Source organism: Taeniopygia guttata, chromosome 1A (genome assembly GCF_048771995.1).
Source record: "Taeniopygia guttata chromosome 1A, bTaeGut7.mat, whole genome shotgun sequence".
In the NCBI taxonomy this organism is placed as follows: Eukaryota; Metazoa; Chordata; class Aves; order Passeriformes; family Estrildidae; genus Taeniopygia; species Taeniopygia guttata.
Window position 1 is genome coordinate 53,271,178 of NC_133025.1, and position 23,047 is coordinate 53,294,224.

The 23,047-nt window shown below is 42.1% G+C and overlaps 1 protein-coding gene across 5 annotated transcripts; it reads left to right on the forward strand.

Annotated features, from left to right (window-relative positions):
- The first annotated feature begins 2,115 nt into the window (after positions 1-2,115).
- On the forward strand, positions 2,116-18,038 carry NFYB (nuclear transcription factor Y subunit beta). Of its 5 annotated transcripts, none has more exons than XM_030263172.4 (7): positions 2,116-2,319; positions 10,318-10,411; positions 10,898-11,028; positions 12,810-13,007; positions 14,712-14,793; positions 17,087-17,166; positions 17,387-18,038. In XM_030263172.4, the coding sequence occupies exons 2-7, from the start codon at positions 10,318-10,320 to the stop codon at positions 17,417-17,419; spliced, it is 618 nt and encodes a 205-aa protein (XP_030119032.1). In that variant the 5' UTR covers positions 2,116-2,319; the 3' UTR covers positions 17,420-18,038. The 5 variants fall into 5 exon arrangements, with proteins under 5 accessions (XP_030119032.1, XP_030119031.1, XP_072779574.1 ...); XM_030263171.4 differs by having other exon boundaries at positions 2,209-2,347; XM_072923473.1 differs by lacking the exon at positions 2,116-2,319 and adding an exon at positions 2,413-2,539.
- The last annotated feature ends 5,009 nt before the right edge of the window (positions 18,039-23,047 follow it).

The window sequence follows — 23,047 nt, forward strand, 5'->3', positions numbered from 1 at the left end:
TAAAATTATGGGGATTAAAATTATGGGAATGCTGTCTTGAAATCCCTGGCTCCAGCTGGCTGACAAGTTTAACTGCTGATTGCTGTTCTGTCACCAGTAACAGTGAACACTTGTTCCCACTATGCTTTCCTAAAGAAAAGTGATGAGTAGAAGTGGATAAGTAGTTTTTCCATCAACAACATTGATAAATATCAGTACAAAAACGACAAGAAAAACAACATTTTCATTTCAAGATTGAAAAAAAATGCAGTAGAAAAATTTGAGGGCTGTGTTTTCAAGAAAATTCAAAACTAGCTACTAGCATCTCAAAAAAGGGCACTATCTGCTCTGTGTCCTGAAAAACCTGCAGACTGGTCAGCGTTCATCTTTCTAATCACTTGTGAAATTCTGGGCTGACATAAAAAAATCTACCCAAAGATCTTAAGAGTGCAGATTAATAGTGTATTGTCACAGCATTGTACTTAGTGAATACAAGTTATAAAATAGATAAAGGGAAAAATGCATCCCCTAAGGTCCCAAACTTAGTGAATATTCTTGACTAACATCCTCTGGGCACTAAAAAAAAAAAATTACTAATTAGTGCTCATAGTGCCCCTGAGGTGGCATTAAGCTGCATATAGCATTTGCAGTAAAAACCCATGGCCACACAAAATTCTTCTTGCTTTATGTGTACTGTATTTATCAGATATTAACCAGAAGAGGATGCTAGCAGAAGCTATTGTGAAATGTGAGCTTCATAGTAGTTTAGTTAAAATAGTTAAGACCCTCAAATAATGAAGAATTACTACAGGTTATTAAGAATTAAGAACAAACAAAAAATATTCTTATTACCTCTGTTGAGAGATTGCATGCATACACATGTTGGTGGCAGATGTGTGGAATGTCTTTGGCTGCTTTCTGGCCCTTTCTGATTCTAATTATTGAAGGGACTCGTGGATTATGAAGTGTTTCATATAAATGCTTCATAAGAGGGGTTTATAAATCTCAGCAGAAAAGTCAGTCCAACTAATATCTTCACTCAGCAGCCCGTATTTCTTCAGAACAAAGCCTAAAAGTGGAAGAAAAATATTCTCTTTAAGTCCTGTTTCTCTATGGGGAAATAATCCTTTCTGGTTTGCAGTGAAATTTGACTTTTTTCAGGGAAAGGTGAAAGTAATGCAGACCCACAGATCCCCTCACCCAAGGTTCTATTCCACCAACTGGTTGGTTGGACCTGGGTTCCATGAGCCATCCTGCTTTTTCTCAGGCCGTGCAAAATGTAGGAAGTGGCTGGGGATGTAACTTGCTCTTCTCTCAGCTGGCAAATCTTGATGCAGGTGTTGGACAGATTGGAATAGATCTAAGGAACCTTCACAATAATAATGGTGCCTGCCTTGCTGACAACAGGCACCAGCTGGTAAGGCAACAGGGTGTGTGGCCAGGGACAAGGCCAGTGGGACACAGCTGGCCACTCTTCCCCAGCCCCTACCTCCCAGGACAATGAGGACAACTGGGGGATTGGAGCATCTCTCTGATGAGGAAAGGCTGGAGGAGCTGGGCCTGTTCAGGCTAAAGAAGAGATGATTGAGAGGGGACCTCATCAACGTCCATCACTATCTGGAGGGACGGCATCACAGGAGGAAGCCAAGCATTTTGGTGGTGCCAAGCAATAGGACAAGAGACAACGGGCAGAAACTGATGCACAGGAACACCTGAACATGAGGAAGACGTCCTTTACTGTGTGGTGGCCACACACTGGAACAGGTAGCCCAGAGGCTGGAGTCTCCCTCACCAGAACTGATTCCAGAACTCCATTCCAACTCTCTATTCCAGAACTGCCTGGATGCAATCCTGTGTTTGTGCTCTAGGATGAGCAGGGAGCAGGGAGGCTGGACCAGATGTCACACTGTGGTCCCTTTCAACCTGACCCATTTGTGATGCTGTGAGACCGAGGCCGCAGGGAAGAGCGGCGCCTGGTCAGAGGCCTCGCTACACGATCGGCGGCAGCGGCGGCGGCAGCAGCAGCAGCAGCAGCAGCAGCCCTGCGGGACGGAGCCGTGCTGCAGGGACAGCCCTCGGCCGCAGCCCCGGCCCCGGGCGGGGGGGCGGGCCCGGCGCCCCCCGGCTCGGCCGCTCCATAAAGGAGGCGGGCAGGGCCGGCCCGGCGGGAGGGCGCGCGCTGAGGGAAGAGCCGACACGAGTGGCGGGGAGGCGGCGCGGAGGGAGGGCAGCCCGGCTGCGGGAAGCGGGGCTCCGCGCTGGGACTGGTTCCTTCGCAGCCATTTTCCGTCCAACCAAACAGCCGATTTGCGGAGGGAGCCAACCAGGGCCGCACTGGAGGTTTGTGCCTGGCTCCGGCCAATGATTGGTAACCGGTTCCACTGCAGGCTCGAATGAAATGTCCGTCTCCCTCCCCGGGCCCCGGCGCTGCCGCCGCGCCGCCGCCGCGGGCACCAGGAAGTGCGGGGCTGCCGCCCCGGGCCCCGCACCGGCCGCGCGTCGCTTTGTGCGGCCGGAGCCGCGGGGGCCGCGCGGCCCGGGAGCCGAGCGGGGTGGGCGGGTGGGGAGAGGAGCGGAGCGGGCGGGCAGGGAGGAGGCGGCAGCGAAGGGGGTGTCGGCAGGGGCGGCGGGGCGGCTGCCCCCGCCGCTGTCCCGCTCTCTCCGCGGGGCCCTCCCCGCTCCGGCTCCATTTTGCGGCCTAGGCAGGGGTGGGGGAGCAGGCGGAGCTGCCCCGCGGCCGGCCGGCACCCCTCACCCCGGCCGAGAAGCGGCGGGCACTCGCACGGCCTCCCGCCATCGCTCCGGCTCCGCGCCGGCCGCGCTCGCCGTGTCCCGGGGCCGCGGTTTTGTGGCGGCCGCGCCGGGCGGAGGGGGCTCCGCGCTCTTTTGTGTCCGCCCGGCCGAGCCCCCTCCCCTCTCCGCGGGAGCGAGCGGCCGGGACCCCCACCACGCCCACGGCCCCTGGCCCGGCCGGAACCGGGTAGCGGAGCCGCGGCGGCCCCTTTTCTCCTCCCGGTCCTCCCCACGCCGTTGTCGGGACCGAAATTTCCTGGAAGGTTTGGCGGTATTTTGCAGGGATGAGGAGCGTAGGGCGAGTCCCCGGGATGCGGTGCCAGCACCCGGCTGGCCGTGCGGGCGGGAATGCGAGGCCTTGGTGGCTGCGCGGGGGCCGGGCAGAGCGGCCGGCCGGCCCCGGGCAGGTGCGGGCAGCGCGGGAGTCACAGCCAGGCTGACCAACAATAAAGTTGCTGATTAACTGAGGACTCGTCGTCTTGTGCCATTTGTAAACAAGGGCACGATAGACAAGTTAACCTCTCGAACAGATGTGAGCTGGATGCCAGGAAGGCTCGGAGGCTGTTGGTGTAAGTAGGAAGGTGTCCTCTGCCCCAGCTAGCTGCGTTTGCATCATTGAAGGGCATGGAATCGGGAAATGGGATCGATCGGCTCGCAGTGGCACAGAGGCAGCTGGGAGGCATCAGCACTTGTCCTGTGACACACATGACAGATGGGAAAGAGACAGGACCCTGCCATTATCGATGTCTACACAACTTTTTGGTGTGTGGCAGGTGCTCTTGGGCAGGCCTCTGTGTGCTAGCCACTGTTCTGCCTCCAGAAATTACGTCGTTGGTGATCCTGAAGTGTACTGTTGAGGTTATTCACAGGCAATATTATTGGAAAACCACAAAAATTTCATGTGTTGTAGTAACGTTTCTGTGGCTATGTTATATATTCTGCAGTACAGCAGCAGTAGAAAATCAGCTTCTAGCTTTACCAATTTGAGGTTTAACCAAAAATATTTTGTTCTGAAAAGAGCTGTCAGGTAGAAGCTACCTAGGTTGCTTTTGGGATGGTAAAATTACTGCTAACAATGATCTGAAAATTTTTAGGCAATGAGGAGCATAGAAATCTGGATTTCAGCCCATTCATCGACTCTGTTGCATGTAGTAACCTTTCCTTGGCATCTTGGTAGATGGCAGTTATTGTCAATTAAAAAATTCAGCTTTCTCAAAAGAAGCTCTGGCAAAATGGTCAGAAAAAGGGAGATGGCAGGTGCCACTTTGGGCAGTATTCAGTCTGGCTTTAATTGGCTTGCAGGAATGGAGAAATAGTGTCTATATATAATCATTAGCATACTGTTCCTAAACAATAAGCTAGTGGTTGCTTTCTTTTTTTCTTTGCTTATGTGGCCTTTGGTGTGACAGCTACAATGTAAAGGCAAGATCCATCTGCAGTTATCTCGGATACCCGAGATGGATCAGTCTGAACCGTTCTGAGGCCTCTGTGAGTTGCTTTTCTGCTGTGCATTGAGTGGGTGGTTATACTTGGTCTTGGCTGCTGGCATTTACAGCTATGGCATTATATGGGGAGAAGTTAGGAGTACTGGTCTGGGTGTTACTCTTTAGACTTCAGGATCTGACAGTCACAGCAGTTCAAAGCTTAACTCTTATTTGTGGTAATAATTACGTGAAGGGAGGCAATGTTCAGAAATTGAACGAAAAAGCATGATTAAGATAATGTCAGGATATGACACATTAAACCCTGAAACTTTTAAAGTCTGCTACCTTGTTTTGTCAACATTTATAAAAGGTTTGTAAGGTTCTTCCTTTAGTGCTTTCAAATACAAATCTAATGTTGTTCCACCTTTAAAATTTTGCTTAGAAATAAACTTGATTTAGGTACTGAGTTTTACAGTAGTGTTTTGAAGAAACTTAGTATTTGGAAATTGATGTTTTAGTGGCAGAATGCTTGTAAAAAGAGCAAAACATGACTATATATGTGCATACTAAATAATACGGGTAAATAACAGTGGTAGAATAAAAGCAAGTGTCAGCAAATTCAACAGTTTTGGCCAAAAATAGTCTGTTCTGAAGCTAGTTCAGTCTGGCCTGAACTAGTTTTGTAAAACTCTTACTTGCCCTGTTGCTTGAGAGAAAAAAAGCTGCTTGGCATACTTGAGCTACTACCTCAACAAAGGAAAAATAACCTACTTAAAAATGTTATCAAATGTCTAAAAGGAAAGAGACAGGATTTATGGCTTGCTGCTTTAATAAACAAATAAGCTTAGTTTTTTTTTTACCAAAAATGCTAGAAAAGTATCAAAAACTTACTATTGAAAGGTAATATGGGGATTTAAGTCAGGTTGCTGAAGGAACACACTGTGATGGTGCAGTGTGTTCAGCACTGCTTTCCTCTTCCAGCTTCTGCAAAAGCAACTAAACTGCCTCCATTCCTCTGCTCATCTTGTTTATTTTCCCCTCCAGCTTCTCTCTTCTACTGTCAAAAAAGAGAAAGCATGGAAACTCAATTTCTCTTGCTTGCTCTGTATCACTGACCCACTCCTTCTTGGTTTGAAAATGCATGAGGTTTTAGTCCAGCCGTATATATTGGAGCTGACAGTGCTTGTGGATGTTAGCCAGCCTGGGAAGGAGCCACCAGCTGCTGTAGCAGAGCTGGATCCACGTGGAGGGGGCCTGTGGTCAGTGGCATTGGGGCTTGTAAGATAAGACATAAAGCTGATAGACTGTTACATGGAGTGGAAAGGTAGCAATGCCTTCTTTGGATTTCATAAGGGGAAGTTTCCTCCACGCGGGCCAGCAGAAGGATTCTGGTACAGCCCAGATGCTAATGAGCCTTGTCTGGTTTTCTCAGCATCAGTCTGTTTTTCCCAGTGTTATTCTGTTGTGGGGGAAAACACTGAATGTAAGGGATTAGAGAAGCCCAAGAATGGAGAGAGAGTGCAGCATCTGGTTTTGTTCTAGCTATGTGCTAAGGGGTTTAGTGTTATATTTTAGTGTGGCTGCTGGAATAATGTCCTGTGAATGCATTCACCAGTTGTATTTCTTATAAACCTGAAGATGAGAGTTCAGTGGGAAATTAGGATCCCCAGAAGTCACTGAAAAATAAAAGGAAATTGAAAGTGTATTTTCAATTGAAAAATCTTTCTGCTTAACAGGAGAGGGTGCGGAAAGCTCAAATAAAATTTTGTGTCTCTGCTGTTATGTACTGATTCACAGCTTCACATCTCTTGTGACAAGGTATGGCAAAATGAATGATGTGGTTACTACCTACAGATTTAGTTATTATTTCTGTCCTGCTTCTTTGGCAGACATGACTGCATGGAATGTATACCAAGTCCTCCAGTTCATTGCATATGATTTTCTACTGCCCCTTCTATAGGGTAGCAGTTTTGGGAGACAGGGTGAATAAATACCACACGAAATACTTAAATCACAAGAGGCCCTTGGTTTCCCTTCAAGATGGCAGTTTTTAAATCATTGCCAGATAACTTCCTTGTTCTGAAAACAAAAATCTTGTTTCTTCAAAATTTCTTTTCTTCTTTGTTTTTCCTTTTATACTGATCTAAGCTTTAGTCCCTTCTTCTCAGTGCTAGCAGGCTTGGGCTTGTATTCTTCTTTAGTTATCATTTAGCTGAGCCACTGATACTGACTGCACTTTTAAGAGAGCTTATAAGATTAAACAGGATGCAAGATTTACTTTGAGATGCTGATGTTTTATTAGTTTAGTATAGACATAATGTAGGAACAGTGGGCAGCTGACAGGAGCAAATTTTTTAAGCATCCTCCAGAATATTTATACCAAATGTCAGTGTAAACCTGTGTGTTCATTCATGTGCATCTTATCACTGAACCTTCTTTGATGCCCTTGAAATGTCTATCTTTTAATATATTTCTTTGGTTAATTTCCATGCATCATGTAGTTTGTATATCCCTAGTAATATTCTTTTTTTTTTTTATTAGAGATGGAAAAAGCAAACAGAAAACCACTAACAGAAAGCATTGTGCTGCTGCTCTGTATTCAAATTTTTCTTTTGCAGTGTAGTGCTGAATGTTTATGTTGTGTACGTGTTTACTCTCCCTGGTTGCTGATAAAATCAAATAGTGGCATGGTCATTTTAGAGACTGACATGTCACTTCTGATATACTTGGCTCTCAGTCTTGATTCAGTCCATGTGTTTGCATGGAAGAGCTTCAGTGTCTCCTAGCCCTGGAGGCTGAGGGTAATGTACAACCTGTAGTAATTGCTTCCTGCAGTTGTGCACAGCACTTGCTGCTGGAAGACTGAGGTGTTGGAAGCCCTCCCTTGTGCAATTTGGCAGCAACACAGGGGCAGGAGATGTTCTTGTGTTAAAAGGCATTGCAATGTTTGCATGCTGAAACTGCCATGCAAATGTGAGGTATAATCTGCAAATGGCTACTTCTCTTTAAAGCCAGTTGTAACAACTGGGTGTTCTAAAGCAAAATCTGAGAGGAGCATTCTTGCCCACCTGAACCTTTTAGGATTACATCTCCCAGGATTTTGCATGTTTTAGCATCTACTTCCATCTAAACTAGTAGGTCTTCCAGTAGGGAATATAAGAACTGTTGGCCTTTTAGTCTCTCCCAGTGACTGCAGTTAGTGCAGGCAAGGCGTTGTTCCTATGTAATATTGGACTGCTGCATTTTCAGAGCAACTTCAGGGACACAGAATTTAGTTTGTGTTATGGTTTTGGAGGGGGTTTATTGGTTGTTTGGGGGTTTTGTTTATTTGTTTAAAGGAGGGCAATTAATTAGCAACAGTGTAGTGAGAAGAGTGTTTTCTCATTTTCTGAACATTGTTGTATGTGTTACAGAACTTGTGGTGAGCTTGACAGATAATGTGGTGATTGACTAGAGTTTTGAACATCTGAAATGAAAACTGTAATGTGTGAGCATGTAACTGTTTGTTATGAGATGACTGGGATAGCAGTGGCCGCATTTTCCTGCAAGGTCATGTTTGTCATCTGTCGGGCTCAAAGAAATACTAGTAGGGTGACTTGGATGGCATATTAATTACAGTTGCTATATTCAGATGCCTGGATGTGGATTTGAATTGAATGACAACTCTGGCTGAAGTTCTTCCATCAACTTACTTGGATTGAAGTAGTGTGCTGAGATCTACTCCCTCGCTTGTGGTGTGGTCAGCCGGGGTGTGGAGGAGGCTCATGGGGCAGCTGGGCCAGCTCTGTCTGTGGTGGCTTTCAAGATGTGGCTGGAAAGTCCTGAGTGCTCTGCTCTGAGCTTGGAGCTGACCCTACTTGTAGTAGGTGTTCGAGTAGAGACCTCCCATGGCCACTTCCAACGTGAATTATCCTGTGGGCCTGGATCAGGACCTGGTTATGCTGAGCATTATGCAGAAAGATGTTAGCCCTATCCCTAATCTCCTGTGCCAAGGTTGTCCTGGCAGCTAAAAATCTTTCTTCAAGTGATACCCACAGAAGTAATTTCAGTTGATGTTAAGCTGTCAGTGGCTGTTTTCTTTATCTGAGTCAGATCTGTCTTTTTCTGTTGCAAACCTTTTCCTATCAATTTTGCTAATCACTGTTTTAGATTCATAGTGCTGATAAACGTCCACACAAATTCCCACTAATGGTGAAATAATACATCCTATAAGTAGCTCTGGAAATGTGCACACAGAAAATAATAGAAGCAAAGGTATTACCTTGAGGATGCATTAGTCTAATAAGATCAAAATGTCTGTAGATGCAGCAGAAGTTTAAAAGAGATTGAAGCAGGAATTGTCTTTTGAAGGCAAGCTGAGCTAATGAAAGCAAGGTGATGTCTTAATGTTGCTGGATCTTGCCAATAAAGATTCAGATGGAGTAGCCTGCAGGAGAGGTGAACAGAAACCAGTTCATTATCACAACATGGCAAAAATTTGAAGAATATTGCAGTATTTGAAGAATACCTTGTACTGGGGCTGAGTAAAGATTGAGATCCTGAATTAAATTCTAGTAGGGATCAGAGAGCTGAAACTGAGAAGACTACCAGAAAGCTCTAAGTTAATTTTGGAGGTAGCTGTTGGGATTTACCAGACTTCAATTTTAGTTATTTCAAATTGCAGAAGTAAGAGAGAGGCACAATTCTCTTAATGATGTGTGATGTCAGTTTTGGTGATCATGACATGCAGGATTGTGATATCCTTGCACTGTCATTACAGTAAGCTCAGTAAGCAAACTGCAGACCCTTTGGGAGGTTGAAAAGCAAAGTTACATCTCCCAACAAAGAGCCTGCAAAATATGGACAAAGTGAATTTATGTGAAGGTTGGCACATGGAAGGTTAATGCCTAAAACACTGCCCTTTCTTTGGGTAGAGCTGCTGTGTAAGAAGTGAAGCTAGTTTACAGAAGCCCAGCAAAAGGGACCTGAAGTTCTTTATAAAAGCGTATGTGATGTTCTGTACAATGAAGAAGAGCTGGAAGAGTCTGTTTCTCTTGAGCAGCTCCTAAGGCTCTGTCCAGCTGTTGTTGGAATGCGAGCAGCGCTTGCGTTATTTGTGCGTCTGTGGCCAAGGGTAACGCTGGACATTGCTTGAAGGTTTCAAAGTCAAACTCAGCCCTGTGGCCACAAGCAAAGTGCAGATTAGTGAGAGGTTAAATGCTCATATTTCTGGGTAGCTGTAAAAATAGCACAATATTGCTTTTCCTTCTTCATGGGTGTGCAAAAATTGAGCTCTGGTCTCGCTGGCAACAGCCATGTGATCCTTCAAATACACCAAGGTACCCACACACCTTGGGTGTGGGGTCAGTGAGTGAAGTCAGCTGGGCTCTGCCTCTCCAGGGGCTATGTGTGTAGCTTGTCAGTAAGAAGTAGGGAAGCACAGGCTCTTTTGCCATCCCTTTTTCTCCTGGCATTTAAGTTATCTGTTAAACTGTGACTGCCCTCATCTCCAAATCCTCATGACTTCCATCTCCAAACCCTCATGACGAAGTCTTCTTGTTGGCCACCACATCAGAAGCTTGAGAGAAGAGCACGTAAGGATGCCCAGAGAGTGAGGCAGGGCAGGACCAGGGAATGCTAAAACATGACTCAGAAGGCATATAGGAGTAACTGGTGTCTTAGGGAGGATGAGGATGCAGAGCTGGTCCCACTGTCTGGCTAGAAGTTTGTCAGTGGCTTGACAAACCAACGTGGAGGGTAAAGGTGAGTGAAGGATGCACTCTGTGTAGTAAATAGTAGGCAAAACATTCAGTGAACGGGGGGCTGGTGTAGGATTTGAGGGTTGTTCAGAGACACCTTGCATGTTCTGGTCAGACTTTCATGGAAGCTATATTATACATAAACCAAATAATTCTGTGCATGGCCTGTGCCTCTGGCTGAGTTTTTTGGAAAGCCTTACGAAACACATGAACTATTTCCACTGTCAGTAAAACTCATTAATGACAGTGAGGTTGCTGTTCTCCAGTAGCAAAATATTTATGGTTTGTATAAATTGATCTCACAGTTTGTGCTGGGTTTGAGTAATAGCTGCGCTTAGTGATGTAACAATCACACCTGAAAGGTTTCCTTCTTCTGGTTGTAGATGGATGGTGACAGCTCCACAACAGATGCTTCTCAGTTAGGAATTGCTGGAGATTACATTGGTGGCAGTCACTATGTCATACAGCCTCATGATGGTAAGAAGTGAGAGAGTAAATACTACTACTTCTCTGTATATGTGTGTATACATATATTTTATTCCAGTTCTTGTATCATTCTCTGCTATCTTCTCTCAGGCTAAGAATTTTCCATTGTTTTCATAATGCTTCACTATATAAAGCATTTTTTTCTGCAGTCTGAAGGGGGGAGGTTGGATTTTTCATGTTGGCGCAGAAACCTTGAGGGAATGACCAAAAAATTAACGTTCTAGGAAGCAGTTTGTATTTTGACATGGCATTAATAATGATTGTTGATCAGGAGCCATGTATAATTCTGTGCATAATGTGACAAAATGCTATCTTTGTAAAGGCACCCTGATGTTGCATCTATTTTAAAAATTATTTCTATGATGTTAACACACTGTACTTTCAAAGGTCTTCATCCTTCAGTGTAAGATTTTAAACTGAATTATTGCCTGCTGTCTATCCTATGTAATTTCTGTTAACTTTTCTTCATTTCATTAGACACAGAAGACAGCATGAATGATCATGAAGATACAAATGGATCAAAAGAGAGTTTTAGAGAACAAGATATATATCTTCCAATTGCAAATGTGGCAAGGATAATGAAAAATGCCATACCCCAAACAGGAAAGGTAATACTGTTGTCTGGTAAAGAAAGTGTGTTAATGAGTTTTATTCCTTCCTCTCAGTGAGGCTGATCTGATTAGAGCAACATATTTTTCCAAATGATGCTGGTTTATTGAAGAAAAGTGTTATAAAAGGAAAGGGGAAAAAGCCCTAGGACCAGGATGTGGTTGAGACCAAGCCCATTTTTCGTAGATTTCTGAAAGCTTTTAGTAACGGTTCTAGTTAGAGTGTCCAGAACTGTTCTCCATTGGGCTTTCAAGAGCTTTCTTTTTCTAAGATGTGTTCTCTGAAATTGTCGTAAAGGATCAGACTTGGTGACAATCACTAAGAATATTTTCTATGCAATTCTCTTGAGAGATTTAGTCTGCTTTCTTTGAGGTGTATAAAATTTGGAATAAGTGAATAATTTTGGCTGAAATAGAAATCCAGTGCTCATCCTGAAGGAAAGAGAATGGTTAGCCTTGCATCACCCGAATATTCACATACCCAAATGCCAAAGTGACCTAAGAAGTCTGCTTTATATTGTGGAGCAGATAAGGCCAGATATTGAAAGCCTTATTTATTTCTTACTTCTAAGAATAGACTTTTTAATCCATTCTGCTGAGCTGGTGGTTGTATAAGTACTTCATCATTCTACTGGTTTATCTTAAACCTTTGCAGGGCTTCTATGATTTGCTGTTTCTCTATTGTATTCCAATACAATTCCATCCACAGTAACATTTCCTCCACCTAAAACTGATCTCTCTTTTTGGAGATCACTCTAAATAGAAGGAAGACATAATTTACTTGCATCTGCTTGTATTTTTATAGTGTTCAGGGCTTGCTGGAGATCTGGATGTTACATTTATAACTTTGCTGTGAAAAACTCTACCCTAGTCCATATTGTCATAAATTTTTAGTGATCAGGATGAGATTTTTCTTGAGAATTTAGCATATGGGATGTAGAACTATCTTGAAAAGTCAGGATGTTTTTTTGTAAAAAACTGCAAGGAAAGCTGCTGACTGATGACTTCTGAAAAATCTCACCCTATGTGTCTGAAAATACCAGAGGAGCTAGTGAAGACTCTGCACACAGTTACTGCTTCAATTTTTTTGGTTCTTTTCATGTGAAGAATAAGAATCTTAGTTATTATAATCTTCTTGTTGACTCCTGTCAGCTTCCCAAGTAATCATGAGTAATATTTAAGTTGGGTAAATTACTTTTGTCCGGCTGAAAACTAATCAAATTTACTTACTTCATTCTTGCCAGGGACATATGTTGCTTCATTTGAATTCTCATTTGGTAAATGTATACTGGAATACTAAAGCATTAGAAAGGCTTGCTGCTAGGTGTATATTCTAGTCCTTGAATCTATGCAGGATAAAATTACTTGTCATTGCTGAATTTGTGGGAATATACTGCAGTGGGGTTGGAGTTACCAGCTCTCTTAAAAGAAGAGGAAATAGGCTGTGACATTGTAATGAGCAGGTTTGAAGAGCCATAGGTAAGCGAAACAAGAAGCATCTGTGTGTAAAAGCTTGTATAGAATTTATGACTTCAGGTGATCCTGGCAGTTGGCTGTGCTGCTTGAAATACTAAAACATGGGTAAAATCACAGCTGGTCTTACATAGAGCAGTGAGGACATCCAGTGGTTTGCTGTGCAGGTGTTGCCTAAATGAGTATTGTCATTGGGTTTTGGAATGTTTCCTCAATTATCTGGTGTATTCTTTGTGGGGTTTGTGGTGGTATTTTTTTCAAGTCTTGTGTCTTCATTAATGATTTTATGATACCTTTCTCCTTACTAGATTGCTAAGGATGCAAAGGAATGTGTACAAGAGTGTGTAAGTGAATTCATCAGCTTTATAACATCAGAAGCAAGTGAGAGGTGTCACCAAGAGAAAAGAAAGACCATCAATGGAGAGGATATTCTTTTTGCCATGTCTACCTTGGGGTTTGATAGCTATGTTGAACCTTTGAAGTTATACCTCCAAAAATTCAGAGAGGTTGGTATATATGGGTATTTTCTCATTTATTTAACCTGGTTGTGTTTATCCTTAGCTCTCTGTTGTTGTAACTGTGTAATGCCTATCTTGCCAGTATCTCATAGCTCTTGGTCAGGGAGTAACGTAATGTTTAAAAGCATTCCAGAGGATATCAAGAGAAGGAGGAAGTAAGCATTTTGATTAGACTTGCTGATTCAGAGTAGTTAAAGCTTTCAACTGAATAAATTCTCTAATATATTGGTGGTAGTAAATTGCTCTGCTCTTTAAAGGTGCCTATTAAAAATGTTTAATTGGATTTTTGGGTTCAGACATATGTACTGACTGCATCCTCTGAGGTACTGGCCTAATGCCTGTTGTTTGTCTGGACTTCAGGTCTGCAAAAGAAAAAAACTGTTTTTATCTTGTTGGAATAATGATTCACATGGGAAACTATCTGCTTCAGTGTGTTTTTTTAAATTATTTTTTTAGCCTGTCCCTCAGTTTGCTTTTCATACATAGTACAGCTAGGTATGTGATCCAAACAGTTAATTTAATTTATCCCTTCTCTAGCAGAAAGTGACTTTCTTCCTTTCAGCAATTTAGACCATTTCAAAAAAGGAAGTTGCTTCTGCTTGGGTTTTTTGTTTTGGTCTGCCTCCCCCTGTCTAAATTGGCAGAACGGTAGATAAAGATGCTCTTCTGAGTTTCTTTGTTTTGTAAACCTAAGATTTCTTTAGGTCAGACATGCTAACGATATGTGTTTTGCTGACATCACTTGAAGCTTCCCCTTCCCAGAAGGTCATTTGCTGGATAGCTGAGTAACAGGAGGTGTAATATCAAGTTGGAGTAGTGCTGTGTGCTGTCTTTTTCCATTTCTCTGTAGCAGTTGCACATGCTGTGATAGTGCTGTATGTGCTTTTGAAAAGACAAGTATTGCCTGACTACCAATACATCTCAAGTGGGTCTGTGCTACTTTCATTGTTAATTGACCATTTTTGCAGATTATAGATGCTGTGGTAGCAGAGTAGTTGGATTGGGTTTTAATTGCATAGATGGATTAAGTAGCTTTGCTCATCAGTTTTAAATCTCCATTCCAGCAAGGGTGTCTTCAGGGTGAAGTACTTCAGTTTTGTAACTGAGTATTTTGTCTGCAGCAAGCAGTTGCAGAGAATCTTTTTTATGCCCACATTGTTTTTCTAGATGTTCTTATGTAATAGTATAGAGTATCAAACTTGTAAAACTGCATGCAGATGACCGGGGGCCTTGGCTTTCTGTACTGATATCCTTTCTGGCTGTGGTCCTTGATGTGGGAGAAGAAATTCCACATCTTGGTTTTAAATGTCAGCTCTTAGTTTATGGTGATGGTGCTTGTGTGTGGTTGGTATGCAGATGTTGCACATTCTTGGTAGGTGAGATTCTGTGATTTCTTGTAAATGCTCCTTCTGGAGTACCACAGATTTTGAACTTTCTGCAGAAGGTGAAAAGCCTTTCTTAGAACCACACAGTCCTAGTTCGCCAAGTTTTTGTTTCAGGAGCATGACTAAGATGAAAAACACTCATGTAATATGCACATTCTCAAATCCCATAGTTTTACAGGTCTTGGGATTTCAAGCTCCAGCTGTTACACTGTGACTTTTCTGCAAGTTTCAAACCTTGGCTAGAGCTCCTGGGGCTTTGAAAAAAAATCTCAAGCTTTTTTTCTGCTGTTTTGTGCTCTCTTCTTAGGCAATGAAAGGAGAAAAGGGAATTGGGGGAACAGTTACAACTGCAGATGGTCTAAGTGAGGAGCTCACAGAAGAAGCATTTAGTGAGTAATAATTTTTAATTTAATATGTTACTGCTACAGCTTTTATAAAAATTTCATCAGGCCATCAGCATTCTTTCTTGAGGAATATATCCTGGACTAGTAATAGCTCATGTTAATTGTGGAAAATTTATACATGCATATATTAGTGCTAGTATACACTGAAACACAGGTTGTAATGAAAGGTTCAAACATTTTTTTCTCTTTTCCCTACAGTAGCTACATATTTAGGTCCCATTAATTCTACTTGCAAGACTGTTGGGGGAAAATGAACCCCTCTTGATGACTTGAGGAGCTCATCTTTGAGAAATGAGGCAGAGAAGAAAATCATCTTTGTCTAATTCTAAAGAAGTTAATATTTCTTACATTCAAAAGAATTCACAGATTGGGAGCCAGGAGGTGTAGGGTGAGGAGTATCATGTGCATTCAGTATAGTTTTTCTTCTGTTTACTGTGGATTGAAGCCTGACAGTTTTTTGGGATTTGCACTGATTCTGTTAGTGCTGATTCTTGCTTGTAGTCTCCACTTTGGCTTTTAAATGTTATGGGCTGGTAATGTTGAACCGGATACAAGAGGAATTAGGAAGCAGAGCTCTAGTCATATCTACTGACAAGATTTAGTTTTTTAAGTATGTGATAAAATCGCTGTAAACTACTGAATTAGCAAAAATTCAAAGCCTGATGACTAAAATGACCTATTCAGGGTTGGAAATACACTTTGCTCTCAGTTTGACTTAGGCTGCATAAAAGAGTGCAGACTTGTTGGGTCTCTTCTAGCCTTGAAGAGTAGCTTATAAAACTGGCTGGAAATTAAGAATCTAAATCTAAATATTATAATAATTTTATATATAAAACTTGTAATACTTAGTTTTGGATTCTTAATTTCCAGACCTAGGAGACTCAGAGTGCTCTATGAAAAAAGTTCATGTTGCTGTGACTTGGAAAGAGCAATTTTAGAAATGTCCTGGCAGGATTAAGGATGCAAAGGAGGTGTTGCAGTATTAGAAGAAGTAAAAAAAATAAAATTATGTTAAATAACTGATCATGTCAATTGCTGCAGGTATTTCTTTCCACAGGGGCAGCTATAGATCTGTCTGGAGTGAATGGTGGTGTCACTGCAGCAGTAGCAGTGACAGCTGTGCTTCTGTGGCATAACCCTCAGCTCTTGGTGGTGGCCTCATGCCAGGGCTGGGTCAGGGACTCTCCAATAAGCTGTGTTGGATGTGGAACGTGCACACTGAAGAGCAGTAAATTTTGGACCTGCCAGAGTCACTCTCAGTAATCTTAATGCATCTCTTAGCCTGCAACTTAAGCAATTGAAAATTTGTTCAATGAAGGAGAAAGGAAAAAAAATAAAAACAACCCCAACCAACCAAAAATCTAATTAAAAAACCCTCAAGCATCAGCTTTCAAATGAAAGCTATTAGGATTATGCTGTGCTTTCAGAATTTTGTATTGGTTATATATCTTGTTTATATTTAATAACTACATGAACAAAGCCTCATTAGTTGTGTCCTAGGGGAAAATGTGCTACAGTGACAACCTACAGTTTAAGAGTTGTGCTGCTGTGCTTCCAAATAGCAGCTGTTAGGCACTTACTGTAAGTGTGAGAGCTCAACATACATGTTGTGAAGGTTTACCTTGGAGCATTGCTCCCTGTGTTTTCTCTCTCTATCTCAGAAGTACTTTTTACTCCTTTTGTTGGCCACCTCTTTCCTCTGTGAAATCAGAGCTCTTCTCTGTACCCTGAAGGACGTGCTGAAGTCAACCAGTGCAATGTCAGGCTCTAGCAGTGCCTTTTAGTTTTTTGCATGTTCCTGTTCTTCTCGTCTGCCTTCCATGGGGCTTCTGTATTATGGAGTCCCTGATGGATCCCACTTTATAAAGCAGCACAATGATTTAATCGAGTTCCTCCCCTGTGTCTATGCTCAAGTGCTAACAAAGCTAACTGAATTCTCCAGGTTTCTTGGGCTACTGAACACTGGAGATGGCCTTTTCAGTGGTCAGGGTGGTGAGCTCCACTCCATTTGCCTGTGTACGGGTTTGGACATTCTGCTTACTCTCAGAGCAAAATCAAGTTGGATTTTATCTGTTTCTTTTGAATGGGAATAAACTTGTTCACTTGTAACAGTTAGTAACAAGTGTGACTCTACCAGTGTAGGATGGTAATTCAGGAGATTAATGGCTCTGTAGTCCTGGAGTGGACCACAATTATGTAATGGTGACAGACACATCAAACAAGGCTCTGTATGTCAAGCAGTTCCTGCCTAACATTTTTAAAATGCTCTTTCTTTCAGCTAACCAGTTGCCAGCAGGCTTAATAACCACAGACGGCCAACAGCAGAATGTTATGGTCTACACAACATCATATCAACAGGTATGGTCCTGTATCCTGTCCCCTACTCTTCCTTCTGCTGCTAAAATCCAAGCACTAGTTCAGCTGCTGTGTTCTGAAAGATGAGAATTAATTTTGTTTAGTCCTTTGGTGGTGGCTGTCATGCCATTCCAACACTGAGAATTCATGCTGCTTGCTGTGAACTGCTCTGCAGCTTCAGAAAAGGTGCAGTGGAATGTAAGCTTGCGTTTTCTTTCTCTAGATCTCTGGTGTTCAGCAAATTCAGTTCTCATGATTTTGAAGAAAACTTTCCATCTGGGAACACGAGACGGAAAACCTGTGCAACTCTAACCAAGAGGCAGTTTTAATGACTGGTGAAGAGATTTATCTCTTTGTACATTAAATAGCTGTAATGTAGCTACCAGAAGCTTGACTAATTGAGGTGTGAGTTCTGACTCAAATCTTTTTCATGATGATTTTAAAGAAATAATTGGATTTTAAAGGTATTAAAGTATTTTTGTTTTGTACAAGAGTTTGTTGCTCTGTATAACTCCTGTATGCATTGTATATTGCAATTTATTACTGTCAGAGATTTGTAGACAGTTTCTTATTTTCATATTGAATCATGTTACTTTTGTAATTCAGGTAAACAGCTGGGTTAATTCATGTTTACCCTTTGAATAAAATGGTAAGGGTATAGTTCATTTTTGAATGCAAGTTGCCTTTATTATAAAGATTGAGTTAGTCTTGGTTATGTAACTTGTCTTGCATGACAACCTCAACTAACTTTACATGTCAGCTTATTTATTGAGATTTTGAACGGGACTTTTTCCTCATGAAACTAGCAGCTCAAAAGAATTGCTACAATTGTTTTTTCTAATGTAACTTCTGAATTAAAGGTTAATCAAAACCAATTAATGCTCTAGTACATTTAGAGGTTTAGAGCTTATCAACAGTGTTAATGAAAGCACTGACTGTGCGATGCAGGTTTTCTTTTTTAAATTTTCTGTTCAGTTGCATTAACTCTCCTTAGACTTACTTTGATACTTTTAAGGTAGTCTTTCTGCTATTGAAATAACTCTTCCTTTTTATGTATGGCTTTTAGAATCCCAAACTTAGAAATTCAAAGGTGGGGGGGGATTTTATAGTCCTTGTGGTAAAAGATCTCACTTTAACTTTTTACTGAAGTGTTCTAACGTTTCTTGTGAGCCTGTGGGAACTCAAAAGTGGTAGTGACTTTCTGTGTCTGGGCTGTGTGTTGTGTGTGTGTGTGAGTATGTGTGTGTGAGTGGCTGACAGCTGAACAAGTGATACAAATCTGAAATGGAAGACAAGACTTCAGGTTTGCTGTCTCTTTCCTGGTTTTGCAATAAACTCTACCTAGGTAATGTAGTTCTGTATATTTAGTGAGCTGTTCTTGATAACATTGCTGGTTTTTTAATAATTGGGTGGGTAATTTTGTTGCCATGTCTTAGCCTATTAGGGTAGGGGTGGGGGTTTTAGTAGTATTTTTACTGTTTCCATTGGACTGAAATGTAATATATTAATTATCTTTCCACGTACGTATTATTAATTTTATCAAACCACACCTTGAAACTGTTGCCATATGATTTCTTGCTGGTTTTTGTCTTAAAAAAAAAAGTAACAGTTCAGTATTGGGAAATGAGCATAACCTAAGATATCCCAGAAGCCTGAAATAGGCAGCTCTTTAGCTAAACAAAAACTTCATGTGCAGGTTTGAGCAGTGCATCCTACCAGTCAGCATTCTGCTGGCAGAGCCTCTGGAGGCGATCCAGTGTATTCTGGGGCAGTCTGCATGGATGTTCTGGGCTCTGTGGCAGCCTGTCCTTCTTCAGCAGCTATCAACAAATGGAGTGTCTCATTAAATGTAAAACTGAATAACACAATCCCTACACGAGCCCCTTCTATTTGTATTCCAATTATTTCAGGTCAGCATAGCCTGTCCTTGCTGTTCCTAGATTTGCAATGGAAAAAAGCTGTGATAGCGACTAAGGAGAAGCTAGGGAAGATTTGGCATTTTGATGTGTAGAAAGCAGGTTGAGGTGATCCCACACGCTTGAAACAGGCAACATTTTTCAGGCTCCCCTCTCTGCTGTGAGTTTAGGCTAAAGTGTGTTACGTTTGTGGTTTATACTCCATCATGTGAGCAATGAAGTTGATACTTTACTTTTCCTTTTTCTTCCTTCTCCCCTCACCCTCTGAGGGCCAGGAACAAAACTGCATAACTTCTCATTCTCTTCCTGAAACTACAGCAGTAAAAGTAGTAGTACAACAGTTTGTTCCATGTCTCTCTGAATCCATTCTCCTAATAAAAGTTTGCAGGGTACTGTAGCCATGGTACACCAAATAAAACAAATGTGGTCTGAAGAAATACTTGCCTAATTTTATTAGCAGCAACACAACCAGTGCATTCGTTATATTTGTTCAACAACTGTGTTGTCATTTTGTTCTTTTTGAGTGTTTAAAGTTTACAAGTAGCTAAGACCCAAACCAAGAATGACCATTCTTGCTACATCTCATCTGCTTCTACAAAACACCTGTCTTTGGTCCTCTGAATGTTTTTTTTCAACTAAGATACCCCCAAACTCAAGACGGCTCGAGCTGTAGCAGAGTATGCTAAGACTTGGAGAAAGGCTGCTTGAAATAGCAGTGATGTTCAAAGATCTTTTTCCAAGAACAGTGACTCTTAAAAGTGCCTTTTCACAACACAAGCAAGTTTTACCACAGTAATTTTTTGAAAAATGCATTTTTGTGTAACTTAATCCTTCTGATATTTGTTTATAGGGTGCTTTTGTTATCTTTAAAAGCACAGAAACACTGTTATCTCTAGTCAAAGTGCAGTTATGAGAAAAGTTAATTTAGATGGTGTTCTTCTACATCTCATTTTCATTATAGTTAAAATGGGAACTGAGGCTCTGCCTTTCCCTGTCTTGTTGATGTACACATGCATTGTTAACTATTTTATTTATTTCTCCCTTCTGATCTCTACTGAATGCTAAAATCTGTGGCTGCATGGTGTAGCCAGAACACAGATGTGGTTCTAGCACGAGGTGGTATGTCCTAAATACCTACTGCCCCATGCTTATCTGCCTGTAGCTAAAAATCAGCCTGAATTACATGGGCTATTCTCCAAAGAGCTGCCTTCCTTGAACTGCACTCTGGATCACTGAATGCTGTGGGATGATTCCTGTTGCAGAGTTTGAGGTTGATGCTCATGAACATGTTGTAGGCATGGATAGGTGAATTCTCTCTAGCCTTTGGCAGGAGAGGAAGCATATGGGCAACTGCACACACAGAAGAGATCGCTCAGTGCAAAGCAAGGGGCAGAGCCAAGGGATAGTGTTTTCCCCAGCACCTCGCTGTCATGATAAGGGTTGGCAGCAGCTTTGCTTACAGCTATAATATTCCTCATTTTGCAGAGCTCTGAATGCGATTAATGTCCCAGTTAAGTCACGGAGACTTGCTGCCTCAGTTATATTTGCAGCAGTAAGACAACTTGCCTTTAAGTCACTGTATTACCAATGCTGCAGGCTTGATGGTTTTGGGGTTTGATTTGTACCAAGTAAAAGAAAGGATGACTTTCACTGAAACTAGTAGTGAATTTTCTTGTGTCTGTAGATGAAAAAACCTCCAAAGCTGGATGTAGATTCTAAGACAAGTAATGCTATAAGCAAACCGTATATGCAGTCCTATAGAAAGAAGTTTGATAATGTTAACTCTAATGGTTCCTCTTATTTTTCCCCTGTTGCACTAATTTGGTGAAAAGAGCAGTAGTGGGAGGATGCTTTTTGGATGTGGTACACTGCAAGACATGGACCTAGTTGAAAAGACCAACCAATTTTTCCTCTTTGAAAATTAGATATGCTGTTGTGGCAAAGTAATTCACACTTTCACCCTTTCAAAGGCTGAAAAAGACATTTAAGCAACCAAATATTGATCTGTTTACCTATTGATTTGTGAAATTGGCATGGTAATGGACTGCAATGTCACCTCTGACCCTCAGGATGTAAAAGTTTAATGGGAAGCTCCCTGGAAACTGCCAGTTCAGCTTGGAGTGACATTCAAGGCCACGTGCTCTTGGGAGGGAGGGCAGTTTGCTGCTATGCACAATAGTCTCCAAATTGGTGCCAGCTGCACTGAGTTTATTAAATCCAAGTCCCCAAGGATGGCTGTGGAGGCAGGGCCAGAATGATGCAGTGCACAGCAGGTCTGAGGGAGCTGGCTACCATGCTTTAAGAAATCTTCCAGGCAAGTTTCCAGGCTCATTTCCTGGAATATTTTACTGCAGCATGCCAGGCCAGAGGAGCCATTTAGCAGAGCAATGGCACCTGATTTGCTTATGTGTGAAAAAAAAACTATTGAGGGTTTAAATCTGCTGGGCAGAGGAGCAGCCTTTGGGCTGCTAATTTAATGTGTGTGTGCCTGATACTTACCCAGCCTGTACAGCAACATAAACAGCAAATAAAACCACCTCCAACAGCACAATCAAGACTCAGTTCATGTGCAAGGGCCATGTCACTCGAAATGTAGCTGCAGCTAGAACATTTGCAGCAGCACATTAGGAGCAGTATATACCATTTCTACTCTCTGCACCCTGGGGGAAGACAGTCCAGCACAGGAGAGCCCATGTCCCAACACTGTCAGGAGCAGCGTGACACAGAGAAAGGATGCTGGGATGCACAGGTTTGTTTTTGCACTGTCCAACTCCTCCTTGGCCCCAGCCAGGAAATCCAAACCCACCAGAGACCTGAGCTCCCTGCGCAGTGTTACAGCCTGGGAAAAGCAACCTGGTGAACAGGCAGATGCCAGGAGCCAGCTGACAGGAAAAGCTAAGCACTGAGGGAGAAGGATCTGACATCTCACCTCCAGCCAGCTGGAGAGCATTTCTGCTACAAGGAAACAGCTCCGGCACTGTGGGATGAGAACGTGGAGACTGCAGAGCCTGGGGAGGGCTGCAGCAGAGGACAAGTCTGCTCTCACTCTATCCAAAACCACAAGCAACAGCCATGTTTTACAAGCCAAGCAGCTGAAACTCATCCAAAATATTTCTGGAGTATATGCAGTGGGATCAAGTTCTGTACACACAGAAGAAGAAATATTGACAAAAACTGGCCATTTTGTGTTGTCTGACTTGACAGCTCTCATGTTGCTTCAGATGGCTGAAATGTAAGTAGCTGAAACCTCAAGCTGTTAGATTGGTATTTCAGGTTTTCTTTTTCACGACAGTAATTTCAAAGAGCTGCTCCCAGACTCAAAACACTTTCCTTCTGGAGCAGGCAGCATTTAAACTCAACATATAAAGTCTCTTTCCTACTCAGGCAAAATACACTGAGGAAATAATTAGGAAACTGCTGCTAAAAAGAAAAGTTTGGGATATTTGTTAATACTGCTCAAAGTTACAAGGTAACTGCTTGAACCTAATAACTTTTTGTTAAAAGACTTACCAGCACTGCATGCAAGAACAATGGTTACTCTAAAAGGCAGTTAAGAATCTCTGGCAATAAACATTTTAAATGAGTGAATGGAAACAAAAACAACAACAAAAAAGGATGCAAAGTAAACCAACATTTTGGACCTTCTAAAAGGTTTTGAACCTTCTAAAATGGCATATAGCCAGTGTGCCTCTTTTAAGAATCACTTTGAAATAACTGTATATTGATAACTTTCATATGTGGGTAACAGTATTTTATAATTTCAACAGATACAGAAATAACTCTGAATGCTAGGACACACTGAAATGCTTAGTCTCTTTTTGTCTTCAAAGATACCACATCCAAGCCTAAATTTTCATTTTAAGGAGCTGCTGTACCAACTTAGCAATTACATCTGATATTAAAAGCAGATGCTTGTTAGAGGCAAGAATCCCCTCAAAAAAAAAAAAAAAAAAAAAACCCAAAAAAAA